This window comes from Electrona antarctica (genome assembly GCF_951216825.1).
Source record: "Electrona antarctica genome assembly, chromosome: 14".
Taxonomy (NCBI): Eukaryota; Metazoa; Chordata; class Actinopteri; order Myctophiformes; family Myctophidae; genus Electrona; species Electrona antarctica.
The window spans coordinates 9,630,944-9,647,527 of record NC_136795.1 but is presented as its reverse complement, the minus strand read 5'-3'; the positions used below and the strand labels follow the sequence as shown (position 1 = coordinate 9,647,527).

The following is a 16,584-nucleotide window of genomic DNA, read 5'->3' as shown; positions in this document are numbered from 1 at the left end:
AGTTTGAATTACATTTCACTCACCCCAGAGTTGTGGGTGACCAATCAGAGCCCACTATTCAATGTGAGACTTTTTTGCTGTGATGTTGGAAATTGGAATCTGTTTGTAACCGCCCCTTGGAAATAAATCTTACACACCAAATTTCCAGACTAATATCTATGCAGTGATATTAGTCTCATACATACTTCTCATAGTACTTACTTCTCAATGTCAAAATGGTCTAATATTGAACTGTCATTTATGAATACTTCATTGGATCCACTGTATTTGGAAATGGTCAACATGTTGGTATTCTTTCTATTCAAGAGGGACAGATCCTGCACATCGTCTTCACTTTCAACAAATAATGTATTGCAGAAAATATGGTTCAGTCGGAATGACCGTCTGCATCAGGGATACCTGTAAGTACTTTTAAATATATATATATATATATTTCAACCAAATAAAGAATGAATGAACAGAAATCAATTTGATAAAGAAAATAATCCCAGAAAACAAAAACAAAAGAAAAAACAAAACACACAGACACAAAGGTAAACAGAAAAACAGCTTGACATAACTACAACAGTACAGCATTTTTCAAGTTGAGTGCAAGGCAAGGCAGGAAAAGAGCAGGAGACATGACTCACATTATACATCAGATATATGACCTTATTTGTCCCAGGCCTGGCCTGCATCCAGCCCTCGCTCGCACCCCGTGGAGACAGAGGCCCCGGAGACCCCCAGGCCCACCACCAAGTGACTGGCCGGAGGCCCCCGGCCTGCATCCAGCCCTCGTTCGCACCCCGTGGAGACAGAGGCCCCGGAGACCCCCAGGCCCACCACCAAGTGACTGGCCGGAGGCCCCCGGCCTGCATCCAGCCCTCGCTCGCACCCCGTGGAGACAGAGGCCCCGGAGACCCCCAGGCCCACCACCAAGTGACTGGCCGGAGGCCCCCGGCCTGCATCCAGCCCTCGCTCGCACCCCGTGGAGACAGAGGCCCCGGAGACCCCCAGGCCCACCACCAAGTGACTGGCCGGAGGCCCCCGGCCTGCATCCAGCCCTCGCTCGCACCCCGTGGAGACAGAGGCCCCGGAGACCCCCAGGCCCACCACCAAGTGACTGGCCGGAGGCCCCCGGCCTGCATCCAGCCCTCGTTCGCACCCCGTGGAGACAGAGGCCCCGGAGACCCCCAGGCCCACCACCAAGTGACTGGCCGGAGGCCCCCGGCCTGCATCCAGCCCTCGCTCGCACCCCGTGGAGACAGAGGCCCCGGAGACCCCCAGGCCACCACCAAGTGACTGGCCAGAGGCCCCGGAGACCCCCAGCCCACCACCAAGTGACTGGCCGGAGGCCCCCGGCATGCATCCAGCCCTCGCACCCCGTGGAGACAGAGGCCCCGGAGACCCCCAGCCCGCCACCAAGTGACTGGCCGGAGGCCCCCGGCCTGCATTCAGCCCTCGCTCGCACCCCGTGGAGACAGAGGCCCCGGAGACCCCCAGCCCGCCACCAAGTGACTGGCCGGAGGCCCCCGGCCTGCATCCAGCCCTCGCTCGCACCCCGTGGAGACAGAGGCCCCGGAGACCCCCAGGCCCACCACCAAGTGACTGGCCGGAGGCCCCGGAGACCCCCAGCCCACCACCAAGTGACTGGCCGGAGGCCCCCGGCATGCATCCAGCCCTCGCACCCCGTGGAGACAGAGGCCCCGGAGACCCCCAGCCCGCCACCAAGTGACTGGCCGGAGGCCCCCGGCCTGCATTCAGCCCTCGCTCGCACCCCGTGGAGACAGAGGCCCCGGAGACCCCCAGCCCGCCACCAAGTGACTGGCCGGAGGCCCCCGGCCTGCATCCAGCCCTCGCTCGCACCCCGTGGAGACAGAGGCCCCGGAGACCCCCAGGCCCACCACCAAGTGACTGGCCGGAGGCCCCCGACCTGTAAGTATTTTCTTCAATACATATACTGTACAGAAAGAGAAGACAATGCCGGATTATTTCCTCCTCCTATGTGTTCAGTCTCCTACGCACCTTGTCCATCCAAGTATGCAAATGACTTAATTTAGTAGGTATTCTATGAAAAGAAATGCACTAATATACTTGTGTTGCTATTTACAATGTAATAATGTCAATTATTCATCTATTCTACACTAATAACTGAACCAATGCTCCAGAAATGATGTTGTAGTACAGTTAATCCAGATATGACCGTAAAACCACCATAGATTAAATGTTATTGTCATGTAATTAATTTCATCTGAAGAGAACAAACAAAGTCAATTCAAATGTATCGATTTGATTGATTGATTGATTTATTAACAGTTTGCAGAATTACAGTACATTTCAAGTACAACTCAATACAAAAACTGTTAACTGTGAGTGGACGACACCATAAAGCATTACACTTGTTTACAATAGGGCCCACCATTTTCAATTCATCAAAACATTTAGAGACGTACGAATATACACAACTATATAGTCAAAGCAGGAAATCATCATAGGAGGTAAAAAGGGAAAAGAAACATTCAGACTTTACGGGGGGCCAGTTTCGAATTGCAGCCGTCCGTAGATGCCCTTTGAGAGCAGTTTTGAAGGAATCAAGGGATTCGCAAGTCTTAATGCCTGTTGGTAGGGCATTCCACATTTTGGTGGCGGTTGTTGTAACTGTAAGTCAGCTCCACCTCTACTGGGAAATGGTCACTGACAGCCAATGCCTGTGGGAAAGAGAAAATACAGTAGCGTCATTTAGTCATTAGTCTTCAGACAGAAAATGTAGGCTCCAGTTAGCTGGTTACTCCTATCATGTGTTGATGCTGTTTAAACATGCATATACATACATTGTTCTGGATAGCTGAGATTTCCCACCTGACTGTGGCTGAGATGCAGGTCTTGCATGAAGTCATACACTTGAGCGCTGCCAGGCACAACTCCTTTCACCATCATGTCGGTGGTTGCCACAATCCTACAAACACAGAGAGGACACAAGTAGTAGTAGACACAGTAGTGTACTAGCCTACTATAAATGTATATGCATGTGTGAGGGATTTGGGTGACTCCGTTTATTGTGCATGAGTGTGTGCCTGTCTACCTGTCATAGGGACAGTTGGTGTGTGACACAGTAGTGTCAGCGTCGTCGGTGATCAGCCAACAGAAACTCTTGTCCGTGAAGAGGTGGATCTTATTCCAGTCTGCCCCGTTCACATAGCCGCAGCCTGCGTTGAAGTCACCCAGTAGCAGTATGTCCTGTTACCAAGATGATAGAGATTTGAGTTGATTTGATTTAGCACAATATAAAAACAATACGAAAAGGAAATACGTAGAATACAAAAAGGAAATAGGCCAGTCAATCTAAGCTAAAAAAGGGGCGTGACCCAAAATAAATTGCAATTGTAATCGTTCAAGGTATGTTTATGATCCTTAGGGTCATCCAAATAACATATTAAAATGGATTATTATATACATTTTGGATCATGGTAAATTCAACCCACAGAGCCTAGTCCTTCCACGCGCCAGAATGGTACCTCCCAGTCACGGCAGAGTAGTTCAGGAGGAACGGATTGTGTGGCCCTGGTTTTTCCCTAATGGGACTGATCGAGGGTAGCTACTGGGACGTAAGTCGGGACTTGATCACCCCGGCTGGGTCACCTGAGTGAGGGGTATGATGTTGGGAGACCCGAAACCCCGATGACCTTGGGATACATCACTGAGGATACGTCCCAGGTGCATCCATGTATGTATGTATTTTGTTTAGTTTAGTTTAGGGGTTGAACGTTGGGGTACCATTGAAAACCTATATAAGGCACACATTTGAATTATGCTTTAAGTATCATGTGACATGTCAAACTAGGGCTTATTCATGATTCTGAACCCATTCCAAGCATTCGTTCTGCACGAAAAACACTCCTTGGACTAAAAACGGCCACTTGCCCAAATGTGATAACCTCATCACATTTGTGAAGACTTTAAAACATTTAAAGACATGATTTGAAAACAATATACATATCATTTACAGATAAGTTATCTAACGTGATTGCATAGTATAATAACATGATTGAAAAATCTGATTGAGATACAGAGAGGGAGAACATGAGTAAGAGTACACAGTACTCTTACTCGTGTGTGTGTGTGTGTGTGTGTGTGTGTGTGTGTGTGTGTGTGTGTGTGTGTGTGTGTGTGTGTGTGTGTGTGTGTGTGTGTGTGTGTGTGTGTGTGTGTGTGTGCAAGGCTATTAGAGAGATTAGAGCGATGCAGTAATTACATTGGTTTTCCAGCGAGCGCGGACATCAACCACCACATCATACAGAGCATCTGTCTCCTCTATAGCCGAATCTGGAGAGGTGTGCTGGGGGATCAGCACAAAGTTCCTCACAGCTGGGGAGGAGAAGGGGGGGGATTGTGACAACTAAAAGTGTTATGAATGCGAGATAATATAATACATAGGGAGAAGGGAGATTGCAGGGTGTATAGGAGAGAGAACATTAGGGGAGAGGGAGAGCGCAAAGTATGTAATGGATTAATGTGGATAAATATGATTCGATAATGTAAAATATATACAGGTATAGAACAAGACCAACCGTGCCATGTATTGCCTGGATGGAGTGATAATATTTCCCTAAATCGAATTCCAACGTCTATGATTCTAAGTCGTTAACTCCTTAACCACGATATGCCTAACCTTAACCCTCAACTCCTGAAACTTCATGACTTTCTTGTACTGTAAGGATTTGAACCCAGTACCTGCACAAGCACTGAAGTGTATGCTGTGTTGAACCATAAGGTTCTGTTTGAACAGAGGCTAATTACATTTTGACTTTGATGCACAATACTTTTTGTTACCATTAGTGGTCCTACCCAACCATTTCTAAATAGAAGAGTATAGAATAGTAGACGTACTAATTACATCCACATATACAGTATAAGAATTTCCCTCATCGAACCACACACACACACTCGCACACGCACGCGCGCGCACGCACGCGCGCACGCACGCACGCACGCACGCACGCACGCACGCACGCACGCACGCACGCACGCACGCACGCACGCACGCACGCACGCACGCACGCACGCACACACACACACACACACACACACACACACCCCAGGCCGCTTAGCCTACCAGAATAGTTGGAGGAGAACATGACAACAAAAGGTTCTCTCTTGAAGGTGTCATTTACACAGGGATCATCAGGGCGGCTGTCATCATATGTGTAGTTCTTTGCTACAGACACTGTCTGCTCTCTGACAACATGGAGAAGAGGGTTATGATTAGAGTTGTAAATCATTTAGTAAAACACAAAGCATACTATCGAGGGGTGGCCTGGTGGCTATGACAGTGTTTGACCTGCGTGTCACCCCTCTGCTCCCTATACCTCCTCACTCCTGTCTGTGTGTGTGTGTGTGTGTGTGTCACGTGTGTGTGTCACGTGTGTGTGTGTCACGTGCATGCGTGTGTGCGTGCGTGCGTGCGTGCGTGCGTGCGTGCGTGCGTGCGTGCGTGCGTGCGTGCGTGCGTGCGTGCGTGCGTGCGTGCGTGCGTGCGTGCGTGCTGTAGGCCTACCTGTAGAGGAAGAGGTATCGTTCCTTGTAGGTGCTGCGACCCAGTTGCTCACTGATGATGTGGCGGTACCTGAACTCTGGAGAACCTCTGGAGGGGAATAAACAAACAAATACAGTTGTAGACACACATATACATAGACTACTGTACACACAGGTGTAGTTACACGTGTATATTCAGTTTTTGCTTTTTTTTATTGACTGCATTACACGGGAAAATAACTGAAACTAGAAAGGGTTGCTTTGTGGAGTGCGCACGGCTGTGTGGCCTATACCCACAGTTTGTAACAGAACATGAGGAAGCTGCGGGGGGAAATAGGGTTTTTTGTGCCCCCTATGATCAGAAGCAGGGACGTGCAGAGAGTGTTAGAGAGGCAGGGGCTGAAAAGCTGAAAGCTATTTTCGGGGCGCAATATGAGTTCGAAACATATTTGTTCAACACAAAATGCTACGTTCCAAGTTCAGGAGACTTCGGAAAAAAGCAATTATCCTGAATGCTGCCTTCTGGTATGGCATGGAAAGGAGAGGAGGGCATTTTGCATTTCTTTCACCAAATGCTGCATTCATGGTCTGGAGAGGGCAGTCTTCTCAGTTGTTTTACAGAAGGGTAAAAGGGCAGGGGCTGAAGCCCCCTTTGATGTCTATGTTTGGACGACTGCACGTCCCTGGTCAGAAGTGCTCTGTGGTCAGAAGCACTCTGTAGAGGCTCCTCAACATACATTTTCAATTTGGATATGCAGTTATGCACGCACGCAGTGATGTGTTCTACTGTGTTACGCTATTATACGTACTACCGTTCCAGGCAAGTTGAAAAAAATCTTATACCGTCTACTAACCATTTAATTCGGTGACCACACGTGTATATACTATATATGTGCGCATGTCGTGCATGTTCAGGGAACAATTATAGTAGGCGTAAAACCTAGAATTCACTGCTGCGTACGCAGAATTGTGCATGTGCATTATATCATCCGCTCTGTCCTCCAGTTCCTTTCTCTTCCTTTCAGTAGTACAAATTCACACTGGAAATGGCTTAACAAATACAATCACAACACAGTGATGATCTCACCTGTTGACGTGCTCCATCAGTCTGTTGGTTGCAGACAGGTCACTGTCTCTGACCTCCTGGATCAGAATGATGTCATATCGATGGACAATCTACAAAATGAAATTATTAGTATTCAATCGTTTTTAGCAATTTGAAGTCTCCATCTTGATCTTTTCATGTTTGTTTTTTAGTAAACAGCAGAAGTATCTCGTGTTCAGATAATTTAAGCGGTTTTCTAAAAATGTTACATATCTCTGCTGTCTGGATGAAACCAACTAACTCCATAATGTTAATCTTTCAGGAAATGAATAAAACATCCAGCTCAAGTGGAGGAGGTTAGGAAGTTATATGAGGTTTTTTGTCAAAGCGCTTTTTAATACTTTCCATTGGTTCCATATTTTTTTAACCAACACACAGACATAAAGGGTGTTCAATAGCATTGATTTATGAAAAAAAGAAAAAAGAAATCACAAACTTAAACTTCAAAAATGGATTTAGGTGGTTTATTCCGGACAGCAACGATATAGCCTACATTGAAAAAACGAATACAATAAAAATGTACACCATCATTGTAAAATACAAGTAAAAATTTCAATTAAGGTTGTTTCCGAGTGTAAGTAAATTTTAAAAAAAAGCACTTTGACTGTGATGTCGCAGGCTTGTCCACCACTGCTTAAACATGCAGGACAAATTGTATTTAATGAAAACACACAATACGATGTTTATTTGTATTATTATTAGGGTGATTATTATGGCAAATGTTGCCCTGAGAAATAGTGTGAAAGCGTGCTGTCTGCTGTTTCATACCGTGGAGATGATATCCATGAGGGTGGCATTAGAGGACTTCTTGTCTCCAAATGATTTGATGTTGAAGGCTCCCAGCAGCAGAGCAGAGCCCAGCTGCAACAGACCCAAGAGAACCAGAGAGCACACCAAACGCATCTTGAAGTGAGGTAGGATAAGTTCAAGTAAGAACTATAGTCTTGTTAGTCTTGTATATAGCCAGACTTTCAGAGATCTCTGCCTACTGATAAGTCTGTTGACCCAATTCAGAGATAACAAAAGAAACATGCATTGCAGAGCCAATGAGAAGGACAGAGGGCGGTGCTACCAATCCGGGTATAATTGAGAGAGCATATATAATTTCAATAGTGAGGAAGGAAATATCACAATTTAAACCAAACCGTTATTGTCATACAATGTTGAAATGCAAGAACTTACGATTAACTTCCTCCCTAGAGTCATAAAAGAAGCAATGCGCCACAATGCAACAAAAACAGATTACTTATTAATTACCTACTTTAATACTATGGCTTCTTCAAGTCAAGTTATCCTGAAGTAGGCATTACTTCCATGAGCCATCTAATATAAGATACAATTTATTAGGTATAATGCATTGTGAAAAAGTAGACGCTTCCTTGCCAAGTTGCACTGCTGGGACAAATGACAATTGTCTCAACATGGAAGAATAATAGTTGATGTATAACTGACTGCGAGGTCACAGTGGTGATGTCACTGCAGGTCAAGGGTCAAAGGCCTTAAGGGTTTTGCTGCAGGTGTGTGAAGCAATAAATACAAATAAAACATTTGTTATTTCAAGTGAGAAAGAAAGTGAAGATCTGAACTGAGATCATACTGAACTGTGGACTCCTTGGTGTCCATGTCAGATAGAGTAGTGATATTGTAGACTGCCCATGAAGCCTCCCCATATATGTTCACAGTATGTTAGACTGCCCATGAAGCCTCCCCATATATGTTCACAGTATGTTAGACTGCCCATGAAGCCTCCCCATACTGTATGTTCACAGTATTGTAGACTGCCCATGAAGCCTCCCCATATGTTCACAGTATTGTAGACTCCCCATGAAGCCTCCCCATATGTTCACAGTATTGTAGACTGCCCATGAAGCCTCCCCATATGTTCACAGTATTTTAGACTGCCCATGAAGCCTCCCCATATGTTCACAGTATTTTAGACTGCCCATGAAGCCTCCCCATATGTTCACAGTATTGTAGACTGCCCATGAAGCCTCCCCATATGTTCACAGTATTGTAGACTCCCCATGAAGCCTCCCCATACTGTATGTTCACAGTATTGTAGACTGCCCATGAAGCCTCCCCATACTGTATGTTCACAGTATTTTAGACTGCCCATGAAGCCTCCCCATACTGTATGTTCACAGGGTTAGACTGCCCATGAAGCCTCCCCATACTGTATGTTCACAGTATTTTAGACTGCCCATGAAGCCTCCCCATATGTTCACAGTATTTTAGACTGCCCATGAAGCCTCCCCATATGTTCACAGTGTTTTAGACTGCCCACGAAGCCTCCCCATATGTTCACAGTGTTTTAGACTGCCCATGAAGCCTCCCCATATGTTCACAGTATTGTAGACTGCCCACGAAGCCTCCCCATATGTTCACAGTATTTTAGACTGCCCATGAAGCCTCCCCATATGTTCACAGTATTTTAGACTGCCCATGAAGCCTCCCCATATGTTCACAGTATTGTAGACTGCCCATGAAGCCTCCCCATATGTTCACAGTATTGTAGACTGCCCATGAAGCCTCCCCAGTATAAGCGTGTCTTAAGTACCAGGTCTTATTACTTAACTTAAGACCTGGAGGCGTGATCAATGCCATTTGGCTATTCTGAGTGGCCAAACAGCATTGGCCACGCCTCCAGGTCTTAAGTTAAGTAATAAGACCTTGTACTTAAGACACGCATAATACTGCCCACATGTTCACAGTGGGAATGTAAATCAGAGATAGCGGCTGCAACCTTGACATGTGAACACATATTCTAACTGCGCTATGCCTGCCAGTTTAACTTAAAGGACCACTTCACCACTTTTCAACCTAATTATAGGTCCTCACTAATAATCATGAAAAAATGGCGCAATTTTCTTCTACTCGGTCTGTGTCTCATAGGAGGGCTGTGGGCAGTTTAGAAACCGTCTTCCAGTGACATCATCGATGGGGAATACAAGCTATTAAAAACTGCAGGCTTTCTAGTCCTGAAAAGTCGCAATGCGAAAATGGAAGCCATCATTCTCACGATAATCTAAACATTTTTGTACAAAAATCTTGTTTAAAAAAATAATCTTCCTAATGATGATGTCACTGGAAGACGGTTTCTAAACTGCCCACATCCCTCCTATGAGACACAGACTGAGTAGAAAGAAATCGTGCCATTTTATCATGATTATTAGTGAGGACCTATTATATGAAGATAGGTTGAAAAGTGGTGAAGTGGTCCTTTAACTAACTTTGGAAGGAGGTTACCAATAGTTATAAGGGTCTTGACTCAGGGTCATGGCACGGTACAAAATAGGAGATTTTAACATTTTTGAGGATTATTATCTTGAGGCTTCCTGTTTTATGCTGTAACTTTTTTAAACACCTTTGATGTCATTCCTCCAACACGGTTGCATGTCCCTCACACACATGGACCAACTTCTTATTTCCACTATTTTGTTTAGACAGGGGTTTAAAATATCTGAGAAGTGAGATGTGTTATTTGTCCCAAAATACCATTCAATTGTGAAAGTTTGCCTTAATCAGCGTAATGCAGACACGACAGTAAAAGCACCAGTTACACTGATTTAATTATATTGTCATCATAATTCATTGCATCATGGTCGTGTAGTGTTTCCACACTGACAATGACACAATTGTAGATGGTCCCTGTAGGTGGGCTCAGACAGCAGGGGCTTAGCCAATCAGCTCCACCTCCACAGGATAATGGTCGCTGACAGCCAATGCCTGTGAAACAGACAAATGACAATTTTATATGACATAGTTGCAGTTTCTGCTGTTTTTGGACATTGGTGGATAGAATTCGTTTTTGTGTCTATATTGTAGAACATCATGTTTTATTTCACACTTTCTGGTCCTCCCGTCTAAAGATTCTTTGTTCTTGTGTACAACAGGGACATTTTCCCTTAGTCCATTTCATATCACATTTCACTATCGAAATTAAACTTGCTGAATGTTTCTTAACCCATTTTTGTTATAAATTAGCTATTGAAAAATAGCAGATCTACAAGCTCATAGCGCGCCACCGAGTGGCGCGCTACGAGCTTGTAGGTCTGCTATTTTTGAAAAATCGTTAAAATGTGCCTCAAATCTTTCAGAAAATTGTCATGATTTAGAAAACGTTTTTCTTTTTTATTTCGACGTCAGGCCTGAATGTTTCTTAACAGCAACAGCTGTCTCCTTGTTGTGATTATGCTAGGCTTTCAGAACCAGATGTACAGTATATCCATATCAACGTGGGCCATGCAGGCATGTACTGTACTGTATGATGTCCTTTCAGGATAAAACAGCAGAACTATGATATACAGTTGGGTGCCACCGATATTGTCCCTTATCATTTGACCCATTTAGGCCTGACCTCAAAATTTAAAAAAATCTATCTAAATCCTTCAGTTTGCTGAAATAAATATTTTCACGATTTTTCAAAAATAGCAGACCTACAAGCTCGTAGCGCTATGAGCTTGTAGATCTGCTATTTTTCAATAGCTAAATTATAACATAATGTTTAAAACACCAAAAGGGGTTCCCGCCCAAATGGGTTAACTGTCCTTTTGCGCAGATCACGCAAACCTTAGCAAAAAGAAAAGGACAATATCGATGGCCTCCAACTGTATTTTAAGCTTGACATGCTTTATCTATACTGATTCACTCTCATCTGCGTAAGCATATAGATATACTGTACTTGTGACACCATGGTCACTGCTTTATCAGATACTGTATGCCAAATTATACAAGATGCAACTGTCGACACACACTATTCTACAGCGTAGAACATCATGTTTCATTGTGTGTACTTCATATCGTACTCTATTCAATTCGGGTCCTTTTTTATATCTGTTGCAACTCATATCTTCTGGTCACGTAAATATGAACCATATTATGTTCTCTGACTGTTCTTTATAAACTTTAGAACTTCTTCTGTGATACTGCCCTATGGTGTCATCTTGTTCTTCAAGCTCGCCACTCAAATCATCCCTCACCAGCCTTAAAGGGATAGTTCAGATTTTTTTAACTTAAGTTGTATGAAATACTTGCCATTAATATAGTGGTTGCAACTGTATTAATTGATTGCCAGAGTCCCGTGGTGGGAGTTCTGCTCTGGTTTTGGTCAATATTAAGTAGTTCCGGTCATTTTGTGGGGGGCACTGGGGCCACGCAGTAAAAGTAAATGAATCCACAAAACGAACGTAATTTGTATTGTTGACCTATTTCTAAAATATTAGCGCGACTTTCGTTCAACTTTGACCCCTCTATCACATGGAACAATTTTTTGGGCGTAGTGATATGGACACAAAAAACATAGTTCTGTGTGATAGAGGGGTAAAAAAAGAACGGAAGTTGCACTAATATTTTAGAAATAGGTCAACAATACAAATGACGTTAGTTTTGTGGATTAATTTACTTTTACTGCGTGGCCCCCAGTGCCCCCCACAAAATGACCGGAACTACTTGATATTTCACCAAAACTAGAGCAGAACTCCCACCACAGGACTCTGGCAATCAATTAATACAGTTGCAACCACTATATTAATGGCAAGTATTTCATAAAACTTAAGTTCAAAAAATCTGAACTATCCCTTTAAAGGCACAGTAAAGTGATTCTATTTTGTTAAAATGGTTGTTACATATCTCTAATATATATTCTGATAGTAATTGCTATAGTGTGTTTATTCAGAAACAGGGGTCTCCCTGTCTCTCCTGCTCTTTAATAAACAGAAAATACATTTGTAGACTAAATTCACAGGAAACAAAGTCTTATGCACACCGTATCGGCTCAGAGACGGATGCATACTGCGTAGGCGGGAATCAACGTGTTAAAAAATGCACAAAAGGTACACAATGACACAAGGCATCAGATGCCTGCAAGGTATTTTGACCGAAACGTTGCTTAAATAATAAGTGTACATTGCAAGTACATATGGTGTGTGGGCCACTTTATGTGCAGTTTTGTATAGACAAAATTCACAACATACTGTATCACTTTTGGAGGATGTACTAACTCTATTTTTCTACAAATACATAATATACTGTGTATAGAAATATACGTATGATCATTTAACATCAGCCTTCAGTCTTCAGACAGAAAATAGAGCGCCTGTGTTACTCCCATCAGGTCTTGATCAGGTATGGAAATATGAAGGTACATTATTAAGGCATATATATCACAGTTTTCGGATCAGGTTGCGGTTACCAGACTGTGGCTGAGATGCAGGTCTTGCATGAAGTCATACACTTGAGCACTGTCAGGCACAACTCCTTTCACCATCATGTCGGTGGTTGCCACAATCCTACAAACACAGAGAGGACAGGAGATGAGGATTGTGTGTTTCTTAAAAAAAAGTATCAATGTATGTACGCATGTGTGAGAGTGATTTGTGCAACTGTGTTTATTCCCTTTAGTGTGTGTGTGTGTGTGTGTGTGTGTGTGTGTGTGTGTGTGTGTGTGTGTGTGTGTGTGTGTGTGTGTGTGTGTGTGTGTGTGTGCGCACACTGGGGCTCTCAGAGTCTGACAATCAGGCTACTATTATACAGCTTGGCTACAAATGTAAACTACTTGTGTTCATATTTGGAAGCCTTAGTAATGTCCATAAATCAGTTGTGAGGGGCCTGCAGATTGCAGGAATACCCAAGCCGAGAGCTAAGCCATGGAAAAATTCTGCAGTGTCTGCGATAACTGGCAGTCGCCATATATGGAGAAGGTGATGCTTCCTTTACCCGTGATCTGTATCCACAGGCACTTCTTGTGTATTTCTTGTGTGCGCATGCACATGCGTGTGTGCGTGTGTGCGTGCGTGCGCGCGTGTGTGCGTGCGTGCGTGCGTGCGTGCGTGCGTGCGTGCGTGCGTGTGTGCCTGCGTGTCTACCTGTCATAGGCACACTTGGTGTGTGACACAGTAGTGTCAGCGTCGTCAGTGATCAGCCAATGGAAACTCTTGTCCGTGAAGAGGCGGATCTTATTCCAGTCTGCCCCGTTCACATAGCTGCAGCCTGTGTTGAAGTCACCCAGCAGCACTATGTCCTGTTACAGTATATAAGAGAGAGAGAGAGAGATGGGGCGTATATAAAGGTAAAAAGATGAGAAGTCCACACATATAGCTCTGCTCCACATTGTAGAAACACTGGCATTTCACCTGATGAAGGCCAACAATGGCCGAAACGTGCATGCGTGTGTGGAGAGAGAATAATTACATTGGTTTTCCAGCGAGCACGGACATCATCCACCACATCATACAGAGCATCTGTCTCCTCCAAGGCCGAATCTGGAGAGGTGTGCTGGGGGATCAGCACAAAGGGACTCACAGCTGGGAGGGTGATCAGGAGGGAGAAGGAGAGAGTGGAGTGGTTATGTCTGACAACTACAAAATGAATACGTAATGAATGCGAGATGTAACGTCCTATGGGCATGCGGGAGAGAGCAGGGTGTAAGAGAGAGACTGCAGAGAGATGCAGATATATAGGAGAGTGATCAGGGTATAGGAGTGAGAGAGGATGGAGGATTGCAATGAATGCAAACTAAACTTATGTCCTCTGTAATTTTGTCCATCTTTCTGACATTGTCAGGTTCTCACAAAGGTAGTCATACAAGTGCACGCACGCACGCGCGCGCACGCACGCACGCACGCACACACGCACGCACGCACACACACACTTCGGGCAGCTTACCAGCATGCTTGGAGGAGAACATGACGACAAAAGGCTCTCTCATGAAGGTATCAGTTCCACAGGGTTCACAGCCGTCATCGTACGTGTAGTTCTTAACTACAGACACTGTCTGCTCTCTATCGACCATGGAGAAGAGGCACAAATGAATTGGTATAGGTGTGTGTGTGTGTGTGTGTGTGTGTGTGTGTGTGTGTGTGTGTGTGTGTGTGTGCGTGCGTGCGTGCGTGCGTGCGTGCGTGCGTGCGTGCGTGCGTGCGTGCGTGCGTGCGTGCGTGCGTGCGTGCGTGCGTGCGTGCGTGCGTGCGTGCGTGCGTGCGTGCGTGCGTGCGTGCGTGCGTGCGTGCGTGCGTGCGTGCGTGCGTGTGTGTGTGTGTGTGTGTGTGTGTGTGTGTACCTGTAGATGAAGAGGTATTGTTCCTTGTAGGTGCTGCGACCCAGTGGCTCACTGATGATGTGACGGTACCTGAACTCTGGAGAACCTCTGGAGAGGAATAAAGACACACACATAGATGCAGAGACACATGCATATACTGTACACAGGTGTACAGACATACTGTATAGGTGTACTAGAAGTATACTTGAAATTACATTGTTGTACGTAGTTCTTGCTTGCAAGCGCTCCTGTGACCTATGTATAGCAATGTGTTATTTGTTAGTGGCAGTGTCTATAGGCAGGCACACAATCGCTGAAATACAGTGATGGTCTCACTTGTTGACGTGCTCCATCAGTCTCTTGGTTGCAGACAGGTCACTGTCTCTGACCTCCTGGATCAGAACGATGTCATAGCGATGCACAATCTACAAAAAATATATATTGAAATGATATCACTTGTTGACCTTTATATGACTTTTCAGTTTAATTCCCCCTGTAATATCAGATTTGTTCAATATACTAAATTAAGTAGCCTAGTTGTTACTTTTAGGTCATAATTGTTCCCCCTAAAATGCAATACTGTAGGTCCCATGCTGTGTTCTTCACAGAAGGACATCGAGATGTCCAGATGTCCAGATGTCCAGATGTCCAAGGTGCCCACCTATGTCCTTTTTTTTTCTTTTTCTTTTTTATGTGTTTTTTTTTGTGGCTTTTTGCCTTTATTTTATATTTTTCATGGAGGGACAGACAGTAGGCTGACAGGAAATGGGGAGAGAGATGGGGGGGAAGACATGCAGTGAAGGCTGTCGGGATCGGGAGTCGAACCCGTGGCACACTGCCAGACTGGATTACCAGCCAAGGTGCCTGGACCATTGAGCCATGGCCCAGGCCACCCACCTATATCCTGTTACCAATTACCATGCTATACCCTCTTTCACCCAGACAAAAGGCGGTAATGGCGGAGTCAAGAGAAGAACGCACTAGCCTGACCAGCTCAATGAGTCTGACAAACCAGATAAACCAGAACAACTATATCTCAAGTCAATGTTTGAGATTTTGGGAAGTACTTTTTAATACTTCAAAGGTACATGCTTTTGTACTCTATAGTACTTGAGTAAAAGTTTGACTGAGCACTTTGACTGTGGCGTTGAGTAGGCTACTTTGTCCACCACTGCTTAAACATTTAATTATAACATCATACACATGCAGTACCGCCGGTTACCTATATCAGGTCAAATATTTTGACCCATGTTTTCCCCATGCAGATAAATAGTGTGAAAGCGTGATGTGTTTCATACTGTGGAGAGGATATCCATGATGGTGGCATTGGAGGCCTTCTTGTCTCCAAATGACTTGACGTTGAAGGCTCCCAGCAGCAGAGTACTGCCCAGCTGCAACAGAGCCAGCAAGAGGCCCAAAGAACACACCAAACGCATCCTGTGATGGTGAGAGATAAGTTCAGGTAAGAGCAAGGTGCACAATAAAATTGTGAGTGTGCATTTAACTAGTCCATTTGGGTCCATTTGTTACACCGAGGATGTTTACTGTGTGAGGGAAATAGGCTCATTTCAAAAGCCAGGCATATAGTTAGGAAGGAAATATCACAAAAAAGTAAACTGTTATTTTTTAGAGATGCACGATATCAAAATTATGACACAGATCCGATCTCCGATTATTTGCAGGGCCATATCGGCCGATACCGATTCCAATACCGATATATTACATAATTATATTATATTTATATTGAACTTGAATTTTTGTTTTGCTGGTGAAAGTAGATGGTAAGCCCACCTCCCCACTAACAGCTGACGCTCTTAAAGAGACAGAGACAGGCAGACTGGCTGCTCTGTGAGTACAAAGACATTCACATTACTATTGCATCATCATCTTTGAAAATATTCTGGATTATGTTTAGACCGATCCGATACCGAAA

General features: G+C 44.6%; 1 protein-coding gene across 1 annotated transcript; it reads right to left on the bottom strand.

Moving 5' to 3' along the window:
- Window positions 1-2,588: 2,588 nt before the first annotated feature.
- Window positions 2,589-16,087, bottom strand: dnase1 (deoxyribonuclease I; the record flags this gene model as incomplete). Its single annotated transcript, XM_079519805.1, has 8 exons — window positions 2,589-2,687; window positions 2,839-2,935; window positions 3,062-3,216; window positions 13,805-13,917; window positions 14,279-14,394; window positions 14,673-14,759; window positions 14,988-15,076; window positions 15,950-16,087. The coding sequence occupies 8 exons, from the start codon at window positions 16,085-16,087 to the stop codon at window positions 2,589-2,591; spliced, it is 894 nt and encodes a 297-aa protein (XP_079375931.1).
- Window positions 16,088-16,584: the final 497 nt, after the last annotated feature.